Source organism: Stegodyphus dumicola, chromosome X1 (genome assembly GCF_044657685.1).
Source record: "Stegodyphus dumicola isolate Sdum_Otavi_A_Nest chromosome X1, ASM4465768v1".
Lineage (NCBI taxonomy): Eukaryota > Metazoa > Arthropoda > Arachnida > Araneae > Eresidae > Stegodyphus > Stegodyphus dumicola.
In genome coordinates this window covers 111,094,854-111,118,829 of record NC_140780.1, presented here as the reverse complement: position 1 = coordinate 111,118,829, position 23,976 = coordinate 111,094,854, and the positions used below count along the sequence as shown (strand labels likewise).

Sequence of the window (23,976 nt, the reverse complement as noted above, 5' to 3'; positions counted from 1 at the left end):
TCCCGATTAACGACTTTTGACTGTACAATTCTTCAGTCAAACAGCACTGTCATTTTTGTCTGCATTCTTTTTTTTTTTTTTTCCATCATTCCAAGTTTTCACTGATTTTTATAAACAAATCATATTTTTTGCCTTAAACTTAATTTTAAAACATGAGGTGGAATTCGCCAGCCGTGGTAGAAACTGTGAGATAGCTGCTGTTGTCGAGGTTTGCATGAAGCTGTCTCCGCAGTTCTCTGATTTTTTTTAAGAGAAAACCGTTCGCTGTATACTTCGAGAGAAGAATATGGCACAAAATTACAGAAAGATCTGAATATGAATGCGTTTTGTTTTCTTAATGTATCCCATAATCCTCGTTTAATAATTAAAATTTGTATTTTAAATTGGTACAGTATGTTTTCTTTTCATATGTTGATAATGCTTACTGACTTACTATAAATATCGATAGTTTGGGAATATTTCTTTAAAAATGCATGAAAACCACTAACTTGCACCTCATAAGTAATTTCTACCTTTTTAGCTGTAAAAAAATCGCCAAATTGTGACATGGTTGCATTAATACATAAGTAGTGAAAAAAATCTTATGACCGAAATTTACACTTTAGCTGCAGGTGGATAATTTTCAGCAAAATGATGGTTAAATATGAAGCTTATAAATCTACTGGCATAATGCATGCTTGCATGGACTGGCTTCTTGCATTTAAACTTGAACATATGCCAAAAGCATGGCAATCCTTTTGATGATGATTAAATCTGATGTATATAATCCACTGGCATGATGCATGCTTGCATTGACTGGATTCTTACATTTAAAGTCAAACGTATGCCAAAAGCATAGCAATCCTTTTGACTGTTGAAAATAAAGTTGTTGGTATTTAGAAAGTACTATTCCTTTTCTTCTGTAAATAATTGCCACACAATTCCATTGTGGTGGCACTAGATGTAATTATATGTGTTAAATTTTTTGTAGCTTATGTTTGAATTATTAAAAAAAATAATCCAATGTTCTGGTAATAACTCTCCAGCATTGTTTTTCCCTTTTGTACAGCTGTACACAATAGCGAATAGAAATTTGCTATTGCGTACAGCTATACAAAAGGGAAAGACAATATACACAATAGCGAATAGAAAATAGAAGTTCTATGAGCAATTTTTTTTTTCAGAATTTGTCTTTCTTGTAGAATGCACTTCTTTTGAAGTAAGTTTAAGTTTTCTCAATAACTTTGTTGTTTATTTTGATTTGTGGTACTTAACTTTTGATGTTTTGTTTCATGGTACCAAACAATTGTTGCCAAAACTATGCGATTCCCATTGTATAACTGATAAGTACCCATTTTTTTCCAGTAACATAGTATACTTTTTTAAAAGTCTTTTACAATCATTTAAAACTGTAAGCATTTAAGTATGAATATGAAATATAATATAATATGAAAAACTTTAGGTATGTTTTGATTTTTTAGTTTTCAGATATTGGAGAGTAAAAGGCAACTTAAAAAAATTTTGGTATCTCAGATCTTTTAGTGGCAATGAAATTTTTGGGATACAAGCTAATGTAAAAAAAAACTATGTTATTGATAGAAATGTAATCTAATTGTTTAATTTTAAAAATATATGTTGCAGCTATTATGTTATTTCTGAAAAGCAAATGGCATATGTTAATATACAATGGAATATTTTCAATTCTAATTTTATTTGAATGGAGTGAATTTGATTAATCTAGATTTTAGTTTGCAGTTCTTGTGATCAATTAATGGAAATATTTCATTATGATACAGACTGAAAAGTATGTTAAGAATATTAGTTGCTTAAATCCATGAGTACAGCAATCTAATGAAAGTAATGTATTCAAACTGATAATACATCTGCAGTCCATTTTTTTATTAACTTCTGAGCACTGTTTTACAATATAATTTTATTGATTAAATCAAGTAGGATTGATTAATATTTATTCTAGCTTGAACAAGAAGAAATACCAAAACTCTAATAAATTTTTAAAAAGAGAGATATTTATATGGTTCAATTTTATTGAATTAATGTTTATGGGGGTGGTATTGTCGTGCAGTCTTTGTCAGTATGTGCTACAAGAATACTGTCTTATAAATATTACAATCCATTAAATTATAAAATATTTAGATTCATGTTTTTAAAACTGGCTCGAAGTGCAGAATGATGAGTTTCAAATAATTCAGATAGCTCACAGTTTGTCCTATGCCTACATAAATAAAGTAATTGTGTATGATTTAAAATAATTGTGCATGGAAGTCTTGTGTGATTGGAAATTTTATAAATTTCTTAGCACATTTGTTAACTTTGTATAAGTTTTTTAAAAATTTTGTTAGCCGTTAAAACATTAGTAATTCAACCACCTGAGTTCTATACCTTGTATGATGTTTCATAGTTTTCGTAATGTGCAATATAGATATGGGTCAAATTAACCTTAAAAAGTTCACCATGAAAGCATTCTTTTCCATAGGCCCTAATATGCTTTGCCATAATCAAATAATAGGTTCATTGTAATTTTGCTTCATTTTCTGATCATATTTGCTAGGATTCTTGAATTTTCTTCAGTTATCTGTTTATCTGTTTACTTGTTTGAAGAGATCCTTATAATATATATTGGCTAATTAAATCATCCGAAAACTATATATCCTGTATGGAATACATATATAAGCAATTTTCAAAAGATTTAAAAAATAGAATTGATGTTACTCGTGAACACTTCAAGTATTGTAGTTTTTATTCAGTCATGAAATGTATTTCAACTCTGCATTACATTAACCTGTTGTTTAAAATGTATTGTTATGTTCTTCAATCTTCCAGAAGGCTTTTTTTTTTTTTTTTTTTTTTTTTTTCCATCTAAGGGTTTTGGAAATGAAGAGTTAAGTAATTATTATACAGCTCAAAGTAATAAATGCCAATAGTAATTTCATTACTTCATTAATATAAATAAAGAATGCAGTCACTTCAGTGCATTATTTCCAGAATAAAGGCACTTACTAACTTTTGAATATTTCAAGATTGCTGTTATTTTTGTTTAACTGAATACGGCAAAGCACACAGTGATGGTCTGTCATTTAGAAGAGATGCTTTCATGGAAGCCTTTTTAAGGGAAACTGACTCGTATTTATGTTACACATGTAGAAATGCTTATGACATAAACAGCCAGCCTTTTCACTGGGATTTTAAATTTAGTCAGACAGCTAGTGTTCAACACCTTATTCATTTGGGCATTAGTGAGTTCAGTAGTTCAAGGTCATCTGTTGCTGTAGTACAGCGAAGTTAGTTTTAAAGCTTTTTTGCAAGCTATTTGTCCCTGTATGAGGTGTATTGTGCCACAAAATAGCTATCTGATTTTGGTACTTGCATATTTTTCCCATCGACCATTTTTGACAAACATATTGTCATCAAACAACTGTGATTTAATAGCTATCTGATTTTGGTACTTGCATATTTTTCCCATCGACCATTTTTGACAAACATATTGTCATCAAACAACTGTGATAAATCACAGTTGTTTGATGACAATGAAATGCTAACAATGGAAAAGCATAATCTCAAACACTCTCATAAGATCTTTATCTTGGTTTCTCGTAACCTGATTTAATTCCTGATAAGAAAATTTATTTATTTTTTAAAGAAAGAAGTTAACAGCTATGATTCCCCCCCTTGCATTTTGAAAAATATTAAAATTTGGAACTTACCTTCTATGGAACAGCATGCAGTAGAGTATTTTCAAAATATGCAATCCTGAGGACAAAAAAAAGCATGTTTCCTTTTCAAAGGGCTCCAAAATTCTATGCTATATCCATAGCTTGTATCTATTGATTATCCAGATAAATAGAAAGAGATATGTTTCCTTAAACTTGGGAATGAATGCTGCAGGTTTGGGGGGGGGAGTTCTGTGCCAACTTTCATGATTTGTGGGAAAGTATGCATGCCCTAATTTTTCAGTTAATGGATTTTGGGTCATGACTGGACATGTCTATTTGTATGCTTAGTCTTGAAATCCCCTTTCTAAATCTCGTAAAATCATCATATCTCTTCAGACATGTCATATCATGTAATTTTTTTTTTTTTGCTGTTTGCATTGACATATTTAAAAAATGTTTTTACAAGTTTTTCTTTTATGCATCTTCCTTTTTCTTTATTGATTTTTTTCTCCTTTTAAGGACATTCTATATTAAATTTTCTTATTTTTCAGGTTTAAAAACTGCTCTTGTTGAATTAGATGATTTTTCTTCTGGAACAAGTAGTCGTAGTACTAAGCTGATTCATGGTGGTGTTCGTTATTTGCAGAAAGCTATTTTGCAGTTAGATCTTGAGCAAGTATGGTTTTCCTTTATTCTGAGAAAAAAGCCAACAAAGATAAGAAAATGTGGTTTCACTGTTTTTGGATTTCTTTTTAATTATTTTTCAGTATCGAATGGTGAAAGAAGCACTTCATGAGAGAGCCAATCTTTTAGCAATTGCACCACATCTTTCATATCCTCTACCAATTATGCTGCCAATTTATAGGTAGGTAAAATATCAGTTTAAAGTGTGGTATGTTTAATTTCAGTTTGCAATACAATTAAAATGGTTGGAATACAACTGCATAACTCAGAGTTAAATAGTTCCTTCATAATGCCAGTTTAAATGAGAATATTTTCTCATAGACTGTCTGAAACTTCAAACTGTCAAGTGTTTATGAAGTTTAAGTTTCTTTTTTAATGTTTGAGTTCATATGTTGCTGTATGCATTTATAAAAATAAATCCTCTTCCAGTGGAAAATGTTGTTACCAATCTATTTTTCATGAAATCTCTCATTTATCTTTAATATTAGAACAGTGCACTGTATATTCGTATAGATACTTCATAGTTTTATACTCGGAAAGGAAACACAAGTTAAAAAAATCAATTATTTTTAATATGGAAAATGTCATATTAAAAATTCATTTTCAAGTTATGTGGTTGAGTTTATATGCATTGGAGATTTGGAGTGGCTTCATTATTAAGCTTGATTGTTTTTATGTGTAATTTCATCTTTGCTTTCAGTAATTAGGCCTTACAAAATCAATTATGGGAATAATGTTTGAATTTTGTTAAGGATCTGAGTACAATGAAATGGACATTTTCACTTCAAGTTTGACTTTTTTTGTGCTGAATTGATGATTTCAACAGTTATTTAAATATAATGCAAAAATATTTTTTTTTTTAAATGAAATGGCTGGTGAGTTTTGCAACATACAGATTGTAATCATCTGTGTAGTTTTTTGTCTGTATATTTTGCATTAGAAGAAGAGCAGTATGTTATCTTTCAAGTTCTAAGCTAGAACCTGAAGGGTGAGATTTATTTATTTTATCTTCATGCACTTCCTGGTTGTGTAGCTTACTGAGTTCTGAAAAACTGTGGTAATAATTGGAAAACCTACTATAAATTAAAATTAATGATAAAAAATACTACTAATTGATTTTTAACAAGCCTTTATGTAAAAATAGGAATTTTGCTTATACTACTCAATTGTAAATACTACTAGTCCATGGTTTTTGAGAAAAGGTGATGCTCTGATGTCAGAGATTTACAGTAACCATCATAACTCCTATAATATGAAGTCATTCTCCTATCCAGAAGATAGAAATGTCTTTTTAAAATTTTAAAGTAGAAGACTGTAATTAGGAAATTTTGTTTTACAGTAACCATTTTTTTTTTAATTGAAACAACTTTTCTTGGCTGGAGGCACATAGCCTAGTTTTTTTTCGTAATTCTTAGTACACAAATCCAACGTATCCATTTCATGGCATGCTGTTTTAATATATGTAGATGTGACCAGATAATTTAGCAATCTTTCTTTTTTGTGCCAAGCTAGAGTGTTATTTATCAGTATTTCACTAAATTTTATACGTTTAACTATTAGCTTTTATTAGTGAAACTTTGAATTAAAATAAGCTCATTAATTTCATTGCACAGTTTGAATGCTTATGATGAAAATATTTGCATGTAATTTAGTTTAATGATACACATATGATGAGAATTTCTGTTTATTATTCAAGAATAAAGTCACCAGAGCTTTTAGTGCTCTGCAGTTTTATTCAAAAGAATGCATGTAAAGGTGTGTTTTGGGACCAAAAAGAAATATGAATTTGTTTCATTTATAAATAGTAAACTGATGTAATGCTTTTTGAATTCGTGATTTGAAATCGCTATCAATTTAGCTGTTAAAACCACCTAGCTCAGAGTCCTCAAACGTAATAACTAACCAGTGGTTTTGTTAACTAGTCATGAAAGTTTTTGCTTTATTCCTTGCAGAGACATTAGGTAATTTTTGGAAGCAGAATAGATGAAAAATTAGCATCACCTCTGCCGGGAATCGAACTGCGGACCTCTCAATTACACGCTGAGCGTGCAGACCACTACACCATGAAGGCTCGCTAAGAAGGCGGGAGATATATCTTATATACTCCCCCTTTTAAAGGGCGACTGGGGTTTTTAGGAACTGGTACAATTGCCAAATCCTTGATGAGGAGAATCATCATCCAACAGCCCTTTTTAGTTCGGGCTTATTTGTGGCATAGACTCTTCCTGTTCTTCCACAGGGTCCATGTGTGCCTGCAACGTAGAATTCTGGAAATTAAGATTCGTGCTAGCTGCACATAAGAAATCAACCCCTAATATTATGGATGTTAGCAAATCTTTAACCACTAAAAAATTTACTTTTAACACCTCGTTTTTAATTTCTACATGCAGTGCAATTTTCCCCAAACATATGCACTGCCTGCCTTGGGCAGCAATTACTTGTTATCCCGTGGTTTTAAACAGCCTATAACGACAAAAATTTTTCTTAAAGAAACCTCGTGAAAGAAATTAACGCTGAGCTGTGGTGTTCAGGAGGGCAGTGGTTGGCATGCTATTCAAAAGAATATCTGTCTCTGACAAGGCTAGGTTTTACATCACCCCTGGGTTTAAGTGGATTTCTGAGTGACTTTTCTTCCCACTCGGTGACAATGCCCCCTTCTTGATCACCGCTGTTCGTTTAAATTCTGCTTTTCCGTCTGCTGAATTTGTGGTTTCTTCTGCGGAGTAAACCTTGAATATTGTAGAAACTGATTTGCACGTGCATTCTCCACATTTCTTCTGTTTTGAAACTTCACCGCAAGCTGGAAGAGGTTTTATAATGTTTGTGGGTTGTGGACTTCAAGAAAATATTAAGCTGATGATAGTAGACAGAGTAAAATCACCTTGATAAGTTCATTATCTGTCCTCTTCCCGTACAATAGATTGAATACTTGAATTTTCTGTAGAATGAACTCTGTCAAATCATCGAAACTGATTTGATATTTGCTAAACAATTCCAAATCTAGCTTCGCCCGGTCTTTCACAACTTTTAGCAACACAGACTTGGAAGTTTTCACAATTATACATGTCTGAACCTGGATCCCCCAACAAGAACTTACCAGTTCCTTTGTACCAGCTGAGAGCTTGACCTTTTAAGGCTGTATTAGCGATTGTAATTTTCTGCAGCTGATTCACTGGATATAAGGTAAAATGCAAATGTTGTGTCTGGCTTCATCGCTGTACGCATTGTTTTCACAATAAATCCAAATCCTTCCATTGGATTCGTTGCCATCTGAGGAACTTGAAAGGTCGAAGGGGTCAACGTAAATTTTCCGCCCTCTAACGACATGATCCATTCAAAAGTTTTGGGGTGCCAGTGTAGAGACATTAGGTAATTTTTGGAAGTAGAAGAGATGAAAAGTTAGCAACACCTTCACTGGGAATCGAACCGCGGACCTCTCAATTACGCACTGAATGTGCAGGCCACTACACCACGAAGGCTCGCTAAGAAGGCGGGAGAAATGCCTTATATCCTAATTCTGTTCTTAAGACCTCAGCGGGTTTCCTCTATATGGGTTATTTCTAGTTTTTCCATGTTTAAAGTAAATAAAATCTAATTTTCTATAGAAGTCCTCTGTGGAGGTATTACTTCCTTTGTAAATACCCTTTGAATATCATATACGATGAGAGATCGTAAAAGTAATGTCTGATATAGATGTACATAAAAAGTAATAATTAAATGGCCATTAAATTTGTGGTCTCTTTGTGAAATGTACTCAGAATTTAACGATGATGTCATTTTTCACATGCCATTATTGTGAAAGGAAAGGCTTATAATATTAACAAAACTTCAAAAATTGCTTTTTCACTGTGAAACTTGAAAGTTAAAATCAGGGCAAACTAATTGTGACAGTATTTTTCTTGGCACTGAATGAATGTCAGTTGCCTGCATCATTGAAAAGTTTGACTTGAGCAGGTACTGTATTCATAAATATATTGGTATTGAGGTAGCTACGGTTATGTTAAAGCAAAGAAACAAGGAGGCATTATAGCAGTTTTAAAAATCAATTTAGAACAAAATGCCAGTTCTAAAGCTCGGCTAGAAAAATTTGCAAAATTTATTTTTGTTTGTTTATTTTATGGTTACTTCTTTTAATTGGTTATCATATATGCTTCTAACAGTGCCAGCCACATTGACACACTGCCAACAGTGCCAGGCATGACAACTTCTGAGGTTGCAGTAGCCATTCACAGAAGTTTGTGAATAAATAAATCCTTCATTTCCAAATACATAATAATTTCCAAATACATAAATAATTTCATAAACATTTTCATATTTAGTTAAAGGAAAATGATGGTTTTTACAAGGATATGCATAAATACTCATATGTATTTAACATTTTCCATTTTTTTGCATGTGAAAATCTATTTTTTATGCATGCATTCAGTATATTTTTCAAGTAATGTTCAATAGTTTCACATATAGCAGAATATTTACATAAGAAATATATATTATAAATATAATGAAAATTATATGCATAATTTTTAATTTGCACTGAAGAAGTCAGTTTTCCTTCAAAAGTTCTCCACAAAGGCATATCTCCTGTTAGGCAAATAGCCCTTGCATGCTTTGCCCCATTTAAAAAACTTAATCTGACCTATATGCTGAATTACAAATATTTTAAGATGCACAACTTTATATTACGAGGCGTATTCGGAAACTAAGTACCGTTTTGAAAAACAAAAATAGTAAAACAATTTTTTCGAATCCAATTTTATTTTTATATGAAAATACATGTCTTAAACTATTTTTCAACATAGTTTCCGCCAATGGTCAAACACTTGTCATAGCGGGTGACCAGTTTCTGTATACCATCATCAAAGAAACTTCCCGCCAGTTTCGATAACCACGACTCCACAGCATTTTTCGTGTCATCGTCAGATCCAAAGCGCTTGCCACCAAGCTCGCACTTCATGTGCAGGAACAAGTGATAGTCGGACGGCGCCAAGTCCAGGCTGTACGGCGGGTGATCGAACTGCTCCCAATGAAACTGTCGAATTAACGATTGAGTGACACCAGCAGTATGGGGCCGAGCATTGTCATGGAGCAACACAATTCCTTTACTGAGCATTCCTCTTCGTTTATTTTGAATGGCACGCCTTAGTTTTGTTAAAGTCTCACAATATCGTGCCGCATTAATGGTTTCAACTCTGGGAAGAAATTCAGTAAGCAAAACGCTTTTCCTATTCCAGAAGACAGTGCACATGATTTTTTGTGATGACGTTGTCACTTTGAACTTTTGTTTTTTCGGAGAATGAGCGTGTCTCCACTCCATCGATTGTTGTTTCGATTCTGGTGTGAAATGACACACCCAAGTTTCACCACCTGTCACAATTTGGTTTAAAAAGTTTTCTCCCTCATCACTGTACCGCGTGAGAAATGTCAGGGCACTACCAAGTCGCTTTGTTTTGTGAACATCAGTGAGCATTTTTGGAACCCATCGGGAACACAGTTTGCGATAATTCAAGCGGTCAGACACAATTTCGAACAAAACAGTACGTGAAATTTGTGGTAATGCCTCTGAAAGAGTTGTCATTGTGAAGCGTCTGTTCTCATGAATTGCTTCATCAACTTTCCTTACCAAATCATCGGTGACAACAGAAGGCCAACCACTCCAAGCCTCGGCATGGACATTTGTTCGACCTGCATTAAACATTTTTACCCACTTTCTCACCATTCTATCACTTATCGTGTATTCATCGTAAACTTCTGTCACTTGACGATAAATTTCGACCGGTTTAACATTCCTCGCGTTCAAAAATTTAATCATGGCCCAAATCTCACAGTCAACGGGAGAACTAATTTTCTTAAACATTTTGAATGTGCACAGCAAACTGAAAACACAGCATAGAGCAAACAAAATGGCGACAATTGAAAGTCAGTGAATGAGAAAGACTAGTGCGCATGCGCGGGATGCCTACCACAGCGCTGCGACGGCGCTAGAATGAAACGGTACTTAGTTTCCGAATACACTACGTATTAGATATATCCATCAAGTTGCAAACTGACTTAAAATATGGTTTTGGATACATTCATTATCAAAATTTATATTACATTATTAGCGTATCTGCCTATATATTTATTAATTTTAAGAAAGGGTTCAGGATTTTGAGGTAATTTTATTGTATATTTCCAGATATATAAACCCAAACCGATTATTTTTCAATTAAATAAATGTAAGTGAATTTAAAGTGAGCAACTATTATTCTTCTCCGACAAAAAAATTTTAGAGTGCATATTTCAGTATTTTTTGGATGACAAAAAATGTATTTAAAAAAAACATCTGATATTTGAAACACAATAAAAGTAGCAAATGTGTTATCAAGGGCATCAAAAAATATTCAGTTATAAGGAAATTGAGCTTTAAAGTGTGTTATATTTTTGCAATACTTTGATATTTCAAAGGTACCTCGAGGTATTTATCATTCTTTACACATAACATTTTGCTAAAATCTATTCTTGTAATCCAGTAACTTAGAATTTTATAAAAAAAATTCACAATCAAAATCACTGTTGCAAGATTTAAAAAGATAACTAAGATGTGATTTGTGCGGAAATATCTCTAGAGTATACAAATTACTATTACCCATCCAACAATGAATGTTTATTTTGTGTGAAAGTTTTGGGGCTTGTACTACCATACCACTGTCAAGGTAACATGCTCTGGATGTAAACAAAAGTACCACACCCTCTTCAGCTTACAAAAGTTCGGCAGCACTGTGTCAGCCATAATGAGAGGAAAGTGTCACCTCTTTCTACCTCCATGCCATTTACATTCATTTTCTCAGAATTGCAGCAAATTCATAATAGAAATCCATTCTCCACAGATCACTGTTTTTATTATAAGAATAAACTTTCTTTGATTTTCTTCAGCTTGATGAGCACTGGTGATATCAGTGGCATCCACTGTGGATTATTTGTGACCAAGAATAACGTTTCTTAAAGTCTCAGCTGATAGTAAGGAAAGCTTATGGTATTTTTTCCTTGGTGGTCACGAAATTTTTCATTACACTTTTCTCCAGTTGTGAAAAGTCTCCTTCTTTAATTGTCCAAAATCTCAATTGTTTAATTGGCTTGCATATCCCTTAGCATATTATTATGCAGTATTTACAGTATACTTCATCTTTAATTTTACAATAAGCCAGCCAAGGGTATTCAAATAATAATGCATATTTTAATTTTCTGTTTACAGTTTCATGGCCAAATAAATAAACTTGGAAACACATACTTTGCTGTTAGAGCCCATAAAATATGATATGTCATATTTTTAATTTTGGAGAGGGATTTTAATTGCAACTAGAGCTTTTGTAGAGGTATTCGAATTTGAATGAAAGGTACCCATACAATTTTGTGAATAGTTTCACTTTCAGCTCACCATTATCTTAGCATTCTAGAGTTGTTGCTAATCTCATCACTTAGTATGCAATACTTTTTTCACTTGCATTTGATTTTACCAGTCAGCTTTGTTAACAGTTTTAAAAATAATTTTAGAGAGAATATTGTCTTTTCTTACTCATTTTGAAGTTAGTGTATCGACCCAGACTTCCTGACTGTCATTCTGCTTGTGTTACTCGATCATAAAATTATTAATGTTTAATATTATTGAATCAGTCGTGTTGCTCTTTGTTAACGCTACAAGTTAAGAATAGTTCAAGTCAGAAATTGATATACATGTTTGCAACTCCATGGATGCTGTTTAAATTTTTGTGTCTCAGGTGAGGATTTATATACTTTTAGGAACAACATTATTTGTATTAAGAAAAGAAAACGGTTTTTATTTTAAACAGCTTATCGCTGTTCTTAAAAGTGTAAATTGCTTGGAAATATTATTTAGATGTGTAAGTAAAAGGAAAAAAATATTAAAATTGGGTAGATTTTATTGAATTTTTGACAAGTGGTGATCAATTGATGTGATAGAGAGGTACTTTTGTTCTTGTTTGAAATTATTTAAAATGGATAACGCACAGTCGTTCTTTGTGCTTTCACTGGATTGTACAATCAAATTATAGAAAATGTCAGTTCGGAAGAAACTGATAAAATTTGTACATTAAAGCTATGTTTGAAACCTTGAAATTAAAATTTGAAGAACTTGAGAAGTTAAGTCATGAATGTATGGAGCTTAAGAACATGAATGTATGGAGATAAAAGAACACACAAGAAGGTGTGGAATTTCATTGCTATATCAGACATCTGTGATGGAACCATTAGGAATGACATAGAGGTTGTGCAGCTGTTCCCAGCCCATACGAGTAAGCCTCTTCTATGATAGTCTCTTTCAATGAATAATGTTTAGTGCTCCACAACGTGTCCCCAATTCTCACCATAACATTGCCCTTTCAGAATCGTTCTGAATGTTAAATCAAGATTCATCCATAAAGAAAGTGTCCCTACTGCTCTGGTAACTGACTGCAGTGTTGATGGGCTGAATTCAACCTCGCTCTGACATCTGATGGGGATAAAAGAACACAAATTACAGGCTGTCAGGGGTACAGTCCACCTTCATGCAGTCGATGCAATACAGTTTGACGGGTAGCAGCAGAGAGGTGTGACTGCTTGCTGTGGTATCTTGCACATAGCAACAGGAAGCAATCATCTGCTATTGCAGTAATCCTCTGGCATTCAAACCCATATCTTGTACAGTGGTTTTGATCCTTTGGTAATGTTTTCACAGTCTACTGATGACACTATGATGCACATTCAGCTGTCTCGTAACAATGAATTTTCTTGCACAGCTTGCAACATCTTGACAGCCATCCAATGCATTTCATCATGCAGGTGGTATCTTTGGCTCATGCTTTCTGCTTTGGCTATCTTCTGGATTACATGGAATTATCGCTGTTGGTAAACTGATGCGTAAGGTCTGGTGTACCTCCTTTTAGGCATTGTGGTGTGAACACAGACTTGCGTCATATGTTTGTTTGCCTACGAATTCAGCAATGTAACCTCTGCCTCATATGCGTAAATTGTATGTTTTAATTCCCCTTTCTACATTGATACCTTTTCTTTTAGCATCTGTTGCTTATTTTTTGAGCACGAGTGTATAACTAATTATATTCCCCCCCAAAAAAATGTGCTGTAAAATGCTGTTATTTTTATTAAAAGAAAGGAAAAATAAATTGTAACGGTAGCTTCTACATCTGCAAAATTCACTGGACTTGGCATTAGAAAATTAGATGGTGACATTAATAGAAGAGTATCCAAACTCTTAACTGATTTTTATAAGAAATGTGGTACATTCATACCACCTGGGAATTTTATTTACTCTAAAGAGCTTTCTCTAGAAATCAAGATTCAAGTACTTTTTGAAATATATACATCCTTGTACTTTCTGTTTGCTTTATTTTAAAACACATACATAAAAATATTATTTTCTCTATTCTTAGGTGGTGGCAAGTACCGTATTACTGGATTGGTATAAAAGCATATGATTTTGTTGCTGGCAGGCAACAGGTAAAATCTAGTTACTTTTTATCTAGGGAGAGAGCACTGGAACTTTTTCCAATGCTAAAAAAAGATAAGCTGTGTGGAGCTTTAGTCTATTATGATGGTAAGTTAAACTTAAAACTCAGTGTTTTATTTATTAGTGTTTATCATTTAGTATGAGTTGTGATGTTTCTACAGTTCTCGTTTCTACACATTTTTTAAGTCATCAGCTAGTGTTGGCACTAGGCTTTCTTCTGCCCATTGCAGCCTCTGCTAATCATAAATTGTGCTGCTGGTGTGGTCACAATGGTTTTACTGACTCTGGTGATGGCCTTGCTTTCAGCCTCCCTTTTCAAGCATCCTGTATATGTAAATTTGCAAATAAATGAGACATTTTATGTACAATATACATAGTCCAGTCACATTAATGTACCCACCTGTGAAAAGCCAGAATAACCACCTTTTGCAGAGTGGACCTCTGCAAGACATGCAGGAAGGGAGTCAGTTTGGTTCTTGAAGGTGTTCCCTGGGATGTTGAGCCACTGCGAGCTGTATGACACTTCACATTGTCCTGCTGGTAGATGCCATCATTCTGAGGAAAAACAATTTGCATGCAGGGGTGGGTGGACATGGTCCACAAGGACATGTGTATTTTTGTTGATCCATTGCATCTTCCACAATGATGAGTGCACCCAGAGAATGCCATGAAAACATTCCCAGACTTTAATGCTTTAACCTCAGCGGCATGCGAACAGTTTACAGAATTAGCCGTTTTGGAAATGCTTCCACCATTGGGCTGAAAGCCAGGGCTCATGTCATTTTGGACATCAGATAAAGATTTCTGCATTACGTCAGATTTCTGCATTACGCCAACAATTGCAATGTTTTCCAATTCTCTCGGACACCCTTTTTATAAAGTCCACTGCAATGTGCTGCCACCTACCTTCTGTGGTTATTTCACTATGACATCAAAGGTAGGTGATGGTCACATTAATCTGACTGAACTGTGTAAATATTCTGTAGTAAATTATATGTGATAAAAATCTGTGTAATTATTTTTATCACTCATTAAAAGTAAGTCATTACCTTTATTCATATGCACATGCCTCAAAAGCTCCATTACCAAATACAATAAAAGTTTTGTATAATTTTTCACAAATGTTTCCTGAACTTTGTAAAATTCATACTTGAAAATAAAAAACGTATCTGATTTAAGAAAGGCTGTTGGATTGTAGAGAATTTTAGTAATTTTTCATTTAATTTAAGAATATTTTGAAACATGAAGCCTTTCTGCGTAGGGCTAAAATATGAAGGAAAATATGAGGAATTGTCATCCACTACATTTTAGTCAGTGCCATTGGTGAGCAGTTTGGCAGATTTTTTTTTTTTTTTTAAGCAAGAAACATGAAACATCAGCTATGCTATTGCCAGAATTTCAATCATAGACCTTCGGACTGTGAGGTACACCTCAAGAACATGCATGGAGACAGATGATAAGTCCTTATAAATTAAATATGGAACAGTTCCTCCTCCTTCATTTATATGTGGAGATATATATCAGCGTTTAACTTGATTTCTTCTTAAAGTTTTTGTTACTGTTTTGTCGAGTTAAAAGGAGTTATGTTTCAATAAACCTTTCTTTAAAACTCAGATATCAGAAAAGGGGGAATCAATGCATTCCTTTCAAAAGCAATATTGTTGGGTTTTATTTTAGCCGAATAAGAAGTCTAGTAAGGCTTTTCGTTATGAAAAGGCTATTTTTCCATTTTCATATGAGGCATAAATGAAATATATATAGTTTTAAATGATTATAGTAATTGAAATTTTGATATGTAAAATGTAATTTATATAGAGGTGTGAGTGAAGAAATTGGGAAATTCTTTTAAACTTATTGTATGGGGTTAGAAACAGTTATCTTTGATTTGTTTTTTCTTTACTTTAAAATTGATTTAATTTGCATAATTCATTTTGTTAATAATGTTTTTATTTTTAGGTCAACACAATGATGCTAGAATGAATCTGGCTATTATATTAACAGCTGCTAGACTAGGAGCTAATGTTGCTAATCATGTAGCGGTTACAGATCTAATCAAAATTAAAGATCCTCAAGGTGTTGAAAAAGTGAATGGTGCTAAAGTTAAGGATATGCTAACTGGTTAGTTTTTTTTTTTTTTTATTTTTTTTTTTGTGTGTGTGTGTGTGTGTGCATGCGTGCGTGCGTCTATGTGTGTGTAAATAATTTGATTGGAGCTTAATATATAATTATAATTCCTAAACTTTGGATAATTCTCAACCACTTAAGAGTTAGAAATGGAAAATTCTGTTTTCTAAGAATTTTTTGAAACTATAATTTCATGCAGTTTTAGATAACCTCCAAATAACTGAGGTCACCATTGCTGTAATAGAGCTATTCACACTCTGTATAAAAAAAAAAAAAAAAAAAAAAAAAAAAAAAAAAAAAGATGGTAGTCTTTAATCAGTTCTTAAATTAACTCTTTTATTTCCATATTAAATCTTTCAGTGTAATTGAACTAAATGATATCATTAATTTTGTGTAACAGTTCATCTGTAAAATGTTTTCAATGAGTAGAAACTTCAGAACTATGTCTATGAGTCTTCAAAAAGCCTTTAGTTTCACAAATGCTAGTTGCAAACATGTACTTCTTGTTACAGAGATATATTAAATGATGTAAATATTCATCTAATCACTTTTAAATTAAAACATCTTTTTGGGGAAAATTAATAAATTGAATATTTTATACAATCCTCTGGTTCCTGTAGTTAGACTTAACAAAAATTTGTATTTGTTCTAAAAAATAGTATATAAAAAGTTTGACTCCCCTACAACAAAAACTGACAGAGATTTAATTTTAAAATTTTGAGATATTTGTCAGCTCTTTGCTTGAGAGATCAATTAAATTAGAATATTTTTGGTTAAATATTTTCCCCTTTAAAGACATTTAAAAGAAGAAAATTTCCCTTTAGAACTTACCAATATGTAACATTTTTTAATTTATAATTTTATTATAATTAGCATACTGAAATTGTTTTCACGCAAATAGTTTAAAATGCTAAACTGTGTTAAATCACATGCAGTTTATTACTGTAGGATAATACTGTTAAATAATTATTCATCAAATTATCATACAAAAAAAAAAAAATTTGTTGGCCTAAAACTATTCATCACTTATAATTTATGCAAATAATGTTTTGAATTAGCTACTTGCCTGTATTGAAGCCTACTACTATTTTCTAGAATAAGAATTCTACAAGATTCTAAGAATAAGGTCTCTCTCTCTCTTTTTTTTTTGGGGGGGGGGAAACTGTATTGACTAAAATATTTCGCAACAATTTGCATAAAATGCTCTTTGTTTAATCTCTGAACACCAAAAACCTTTCTCTAAGCTGATATTTAATTTTTAGCTATATACAAATGTAAATGTAATGTTTCAGTTTGTGTTTTACCCATGAAAATGAAATCAAAGTTTTAATATCGTAAATTTTTGTCATGGACTAGTCAAATATTTTGCATTTTATTTAATAGAATAAGTGTAAAATTTTACTAAATCTAACTATAGGGCCAGGAGCTTTATGAAAGGTTAAGATTATTTTTTTTAATTTAGAAATGCCACAACATGAATATTTTCCTTACTTAAAGCATTTTTGTAATTTGAAGTATATGTTTATGACCAGTGATTGTGAAAATAAAAACTGCATGAGGACTTTTGTAGACATAGTGGACAGACACACATTAAGAAGAAGCTTTTCATCTATGGCAATTACAGAGAACAGGTTTCCCCCTTTCTGTAACAAAAATCTGATCCACTGCTGGTTTCTGATCCATTCTTTTAAAACTACTGTTTTGGAATGGTTTGAAATCATTTGGACTGTTCAAAGGTATCATGAAAGTTAAGATAATCAGAAATGACCACTAAATAAGAATTCCAACTCATCATGATGAACCTATATCTTCAAGAAAATGTGCTTAATCCTTATTACAGATTGGAAATGGATGCAAGGAAATAATGATTATGAAAACTGCTAGGCTAGAATGGACTATTAGTTAGTAGTGTATTAATCTGTTCAGATTTTCTCTTTCAATTACATTTGAAGTAAGTATTAGGCCCACCAGCAGCGGAACGGTACAGTCGCTGAACACTCTTAGTTCGGTCCGAGGTTCGAATCCCACGAACGGGCGGGCTGCATGGGAGTTTTCATGGTTTTCCCCATGTGTAACGTGTATACGAGCCAGTTTCCCTTACAAAGTCCTTCATAAAGGCATCCCTCCCCTTAGGCAGATAGCCCTAGTGTGCTTTGCCGTAATCTCAATAAACCAAACCTTGAAGTTACATGCATAACTATCATCATCCTGTCATGCATAACTATCATCATCATGTATACACACACATGCACATTTCGAGAGTACTGTAAGAAATTTTATTTTCTTGGAGATAGCTGTAAAGAAATGGAGGATTTCAGAACTTCAGAAAAATCCTCAAATGTTCCAAATATAGATAACTTCTTTAGTAGAAAGAGAAGTCTAGATTTTTTTTAGGATATATATAATCAAGAAGTATATTATGCTTATTATTTGAAATTCATATTAGTCTGCTTTAGCTGTGCAGGTTTAGAGCATTTACTGAGAGCTACTTAGAACTATTTTTCAGTTATTTTCAGTATAGGTTTTTGGGTGCTCTTGTTTCTAGTGTTGCTGAGTTACGCTGATTGTTTTGGAACATGAAATATGAAATTTATTCCGGTGTTCAGAGAACTTTAATAAAATTAGAACTGCTAGGTTTCACTCTATGTTTATTGTAAACTGTACTTAGCTATACAATATTTTGGAAAGGTGATGTCTTTGTTATTAATCAAGGCATTTAGAGAGATCATGCATGTACCTTGAAAATGCCACAGCATTTTGTATTTAAATTGTTTATGTCAAACTTGTATTAAAAATAAAAAATCTGATTTTTTTAAATCAAAAATCGGAAAATATTTTAATCCTGGATTTCTGGAATGTGGAATTTTTTTCATTAGCTTTTTAATGTAAACTTATTGAACTATCTTAAATGCCATAATTTATCAATAAGAATTGTAAAATTTATTGTGTGAGTTATACCATGATGCAAACTGTTTGAACAATTTTTATATCAAATATGGAATCAAGACCTTGATAAGAACTAAACCATTGTCTCTATATTTCTGTGTTCTATACTGCATTTAAAATTAAAGAATTGTGAAGAAACATAGCACATGACAAATTCTGTAAGTATTTAAACTAGTAGTCTGTAAATATTTAAACATTAAATTTACTAATTATTTCTGTCAATCCTGAATTACCTCTAATAACAGTTGGATGTAATTCTTTTATATTATTTGGGAAAAATAAATAAATAAATAAACCTGAAAGCTTTTGTGATTTTCTCATTTACACACACATGCACATTTCGAGAGTATTTGGGCTAATGCCCTTTGGTCTAAAAATATTTAAAAACAGCTTGCATGCTAGAGGTAAAAATGTTTTATTCCATAGTGTTGCCACTCCTCACTTTGAAATCATCGCATTTTTAAATCAAAAATTCAATAAAGGTTTTTACAAAGTATGAAATAGCTTGTAAAACAAATTCAAAATTTGGTCTTCCAGGTGGCCCTATTCAGGTGGAGGACTACGTTTGATGACTCTAGGTCCCGTTGCTTTTTTCCCTATGTGAGAAAAATACATACAATCATGCAAATTCTCCATTATTTAATTTCTTTAAATATAATACAGGGTGATAATATTTGGTAGCAACAATTTGAAAAGTGAAGTGGCGAACTGATGCAAAATTCCGTTTTGAGACTAATAGCCCTTGTATAATGCCTCTTTGGGCTAAAAATAACAAAACTGGTTTACTTTAATAGAACTGTGAAATAAGAAAGCTTGTATTGTGGTTGTGGAAAGCATTAATGTTTAAAATTCTTAAAGTGAAGTTGATTGAACAGAACTATGTGGTTGCAAAATCATGATTATGATATCCTAGTTTTTGCACCTTAAAAACTAAAACATATTCTGAACTGAAAACAGAAAACAAGTTTTAGAGTTTTAAAATCTAAATTTGCATATCACTATTTAAAGAGCATTTAGGTTGTAAAAGTAAAAAATAACTATAGAATTTTTTTTAAATAGGAATAGCTATACAAATTAATTAATATAAAGCAAAAACTAAATAAATAACCACTATACTGGAATTTGGGTCTCCAAGCTGTGTTAGCTATTACACCATACTGTAAACATTTAGAAGAAAAAGGATAAAATAATACAGATCTTTTTCCCCTGCCTTAAAATTCTGTCTTGAAATAGGTAGCATTTTCATTTCATATAGTAACAATTCATTTTGCATAACAAAAAGTAAAACTAATTTTTGTTTTAGTTGATTAATTTACCAAAGTCAGATGTGAAAATTTTCCTCAGTAAATTAATTCTGAAACCTGGTTTCATAAGAATTAATATTTAAATTTTGAAGTGTTAAGATGCTTGAATCAATAAGTAGCTGATGGAATCTCCATAAACTGAAAGCTGGTAAAAGAGAAATGTTTTAATGATAGTTAAAGTTGTGTGAAGTTAGAGGTTTACTATATAGTAGTAATTGTATACTGTTCTTATATTAACAATTGATACTTCATTAAACTACATGTCTAAACATTTGTTAAAAGATAAATTTTATTATTAATTGACAAATACATGGAGATGTTAATCCTGCATATTTAAATTCCACTGTTTAGTCTGTTTAGAACAGACTATTGTGAATACTTAAAAAAAGGGGGAGTGCTAGATGACTCTGGAAAGTTCTACAGAATCCATTATAAATTAAAATTTCAAACTTAATTTTTTTATAAATCTAAATTTTTATAATTTCTGTGTGGTAATCCATAAAAGTACTTTTTTCATTATGCATTTATATAATTTAGGAAAAGAGTGGGATATTCGTGCCAAATGTGTTATTAATGCAACTGGACCATTCACTGATTCTATTCGCAGAATGGATGATCAAAAGTGTCCAATGATATGCCAGCCAAGTGCTGGTGTTCACATTGTGTTACCTGATTATTACAGGTAATATTCTTTTTCCGTAGTTTATTAATTAATTTTCTATTATTGCCTGCAAAGTATTAAGCTTCCTATACATTTTAATTTCAAAGGTCAGAAAGCGCATGCACTATCAGCTTCAACATGAAAAGGTGCTCTGTTTTATTAATTCCTGTATAAAATTTACCATATACAATTATTTCTGATGAAATTTTAAGAAACATATGTGATCAAAATAAATAGTAAATTTATGAGAGATGATTTGGGTAACTCTAATTTAGGATAAAATTGTACATGCATATATTTACTTCTTACTATTTAAAAGAAATTTTTGAATATACAAAAACTGAAACATCTCAAAAAGGGAGTATGCATGACCTTGATTTCACAAATTTTGTTTAGAGTGTTCTCAGTTACAGCAAATTATAATAGCTATACCAAAGTATTTGCAAAAGTCCATGATGCACACATGAGGAATAAGTAAGGAAATCAAGAACGTAGAATATGATAGTAAAGTTTTCATCCAGCGTTAAACAACTGTCATTTGTTTCAGTGTTCAGAATGACATAATTGGGGGAAAAAATGTTTTCTTTGGTGCATCAACAAATAATTTTTTTTAATAAAATGCTGAGATACGCATGAGTTGGATCGAGAATTGCAGAAGATGGAGGAATTTTCGTAATGTTAACCGATTTATTTCCTAAAAACGTTTTAGAATTATTTACAAACAATTTATTTGTAATAAGACATAATTTACTGTGCAATAATATTAAAATAGTTTTTTAATGTTCACATGTAAAATATTCTTCCAATAATTATGAATAAAGCTATATGTAAAATGCATAATGGAAGCAAATAAGTAAAAATTTAAGTATGCACATAGTAACGCAACTACTTATCACCATATTGGAGTTATGGCACATCACCATAACTCCAATATGGTGACGTTCATGATTTTTTAAAAAAGACTGCCAAACTGTCAATATTATCATACCTGGGTTATCGACATATTAAAAAAAAATACAATTTTTCAATTTTAAATTACAGTTTTAACTATTAAATAAGAATTATATGATAAAAGTAAAATGCTTACGTTTTATGCAATATCCTTATATAATTTTTTTTCCACTGTTCATATATATCTCAGCCTCTTTTTGCTTAAAAAAAGTTGGGGAATTGTACCCTTTCAGCATTGTGCATTGGCTATATACCAAACTCATGACATCATTATACCCTTTAGTGGTTTTGTGGCAAAATACTGCATTTTCTGCAGAAATGTTACTTGTTTCTTCCATTGCTGACAAATTCCGCAAGCACTTATTTTAAAATTGAGTTTAAAGGAAAAAATATCATGATTAGCCTATAAAAGGCATTGGAATGCAACAAAAGGTTTTCGTATGGAAATGTCGATGTTATTTAACTGAAAAACTATTATAAGCATAGTTGCCTGAAAAACAATAATGTGCATGTTTGCCAGAGTTGGCCACATTTTGAAAATTTGGCGACTTCTGCTAAGGTGGTTATGATTGTATTGAAGTATCAAATTTGATTTTGAAATTTTCATGTCTTGTTGTTTTTCATGCTGGTCTTGTTTTGGGGGAAACGGATAGAGAAATCATTTCAGAGGGTTGCTAATCAGGCTTTCCCGGATACATTCCTTGAAAGCATCCTTTGTGGTCTTTGAAGGAAATAGGTGAGCACAGAGTTGTGCGCTTGACAGAACCATGCCTTCATATGTTTCACCTGAAGCAAAAAGATAACTGGCTGTTTAATAAATGAAATAATTATAATAAATAAATAGATAAAAAAGGATGGAATATTTTATGTACAGATATACTAAGGCAATAAAAGTTAACTATATCTTTACACATTTTTATTCCTCAATGATAACTATTTCATATCATAATACCATAACTCTTACAATAATATTTAATCATAATTAAAACGGTATTTAATTGTGTATTCAAAAAACTATATACTGTCAAAAGTCTTTAATCCGGACTCGTCGGGACTTCGGCGATTCCGGATGATCGGTTTTCCCGGATTATACATCATCAATTTAAATCTGATAAGATGGCATGCAGAAATTATAAAATTAAAAATATGAAACCATAATTTATGAAATAAAGAGCAATTATGATCTAAAGGGTATCAAAATTTACAAAAAAAAAAAGCTTAATAGTTATTTGTTTACTTTATTAAACATTTCTTTCAACACGCGCATGCGTAAAGCATACATTACACATAGTCGAAATTACAAAATTGCAACCAGGAAACTATTTGATGTGTATTCATGATATTTATAATGACGAGGAATTTGATTTAAATCATATCAAAGACGGAATACATTGAGATGAAATACTACATTTAGTAAGGAATTATAAGATGAATAAAATAAAAACATCTGCCCTGAAGATAAGGATAGTGCTGACAGATCATTTTTCAGTTCATTTAGCACCATGACGTTCCCCCCCCCTCCACAGAGCAGCGTTAAATTGATAAAGAGATTTTGGAATGGTTAGAGAAACAAAAGATGTGCCTTTGTCCATTTTTTGCAGCAATTCCACTTTTTGTTTAATGGACATTGAAACATGCTTTCGCTTTGTAGATCCTTTGGCAGCTCCAGAATCGGAAATTCATTTTGACATAATCGAAAGTTCAAACTTACTTTTATAAAATTGCTCTAACAGTCTGCAAAAAATAATAAGCAGGATCCAATTAGAAGATTAAGGAACAACGCAATCTGCAACATTAACTGAAATAGATAATTTTAGCTTAGCTTATACCGTCCATTATACATTTAACGTGCATGCGTAAGCGTATTATGCGCATGCATAAACGCATATGCACATGCGCAGAAAGTTTGTTGCTTTGAGGTCTGGATTATAGATCATTCTGGATTATGGATGTCCAGATTAAAGACTTTTGACTGTATTATATATTTATTAAATTGCGGTTTTTAAGCAAAAAACTTGAAAAATTTCCTTTTTGATTAATATCATGTACCCTTGAAATAATGTAAACAATAATGCAAGAGTACAGAGTTGTAATTTGTGTCAAAATTAAATCAGTTCTTTTGACCCTATCAGACTGGCAAGTGAGTTATCATAAAAG

General features: G+C 31.9%; 1 protein-coding gene across 6 annotated transcripts in view; it reads left to right on the top strand.

Moving 5' to 3' along the window:
- Window positions 1-23,976, top strand: part of Gpo1 (glycerophosphate oxidase 1) — a 115,090-nt gene that overhangs the window by 26,260 nt on the left and 64,854 nt on the right. For all 6 annotated transcript variants that reach the window (XM_035374917.2, XM_035374914.2, XM_035374916.2 and 3 more), the window contains 5 exons: window positions 4,202-4,326; window positions 4,418-4,515; window positions 13,757-13,920; window positions 15,790-15,951; window positions 20,745-20,889. In XM_035374917.2, coding sequence (XP_035230808.1) covers window positions 4,202-4,326; window positions 4,418-4,515; window positions 13,757-13,920; window positions 15,790-15,951; window positions 20,745-20,889 — 694 coding nt within the window. The remainder of the gene's footprint in view (window positions 1-4,201; window positions 4,327-4,417; window positions 4,516-13,756; window positions 13,921-15,789; window positions 15,952-20,744; window positions 20,890-23,976) is intronic.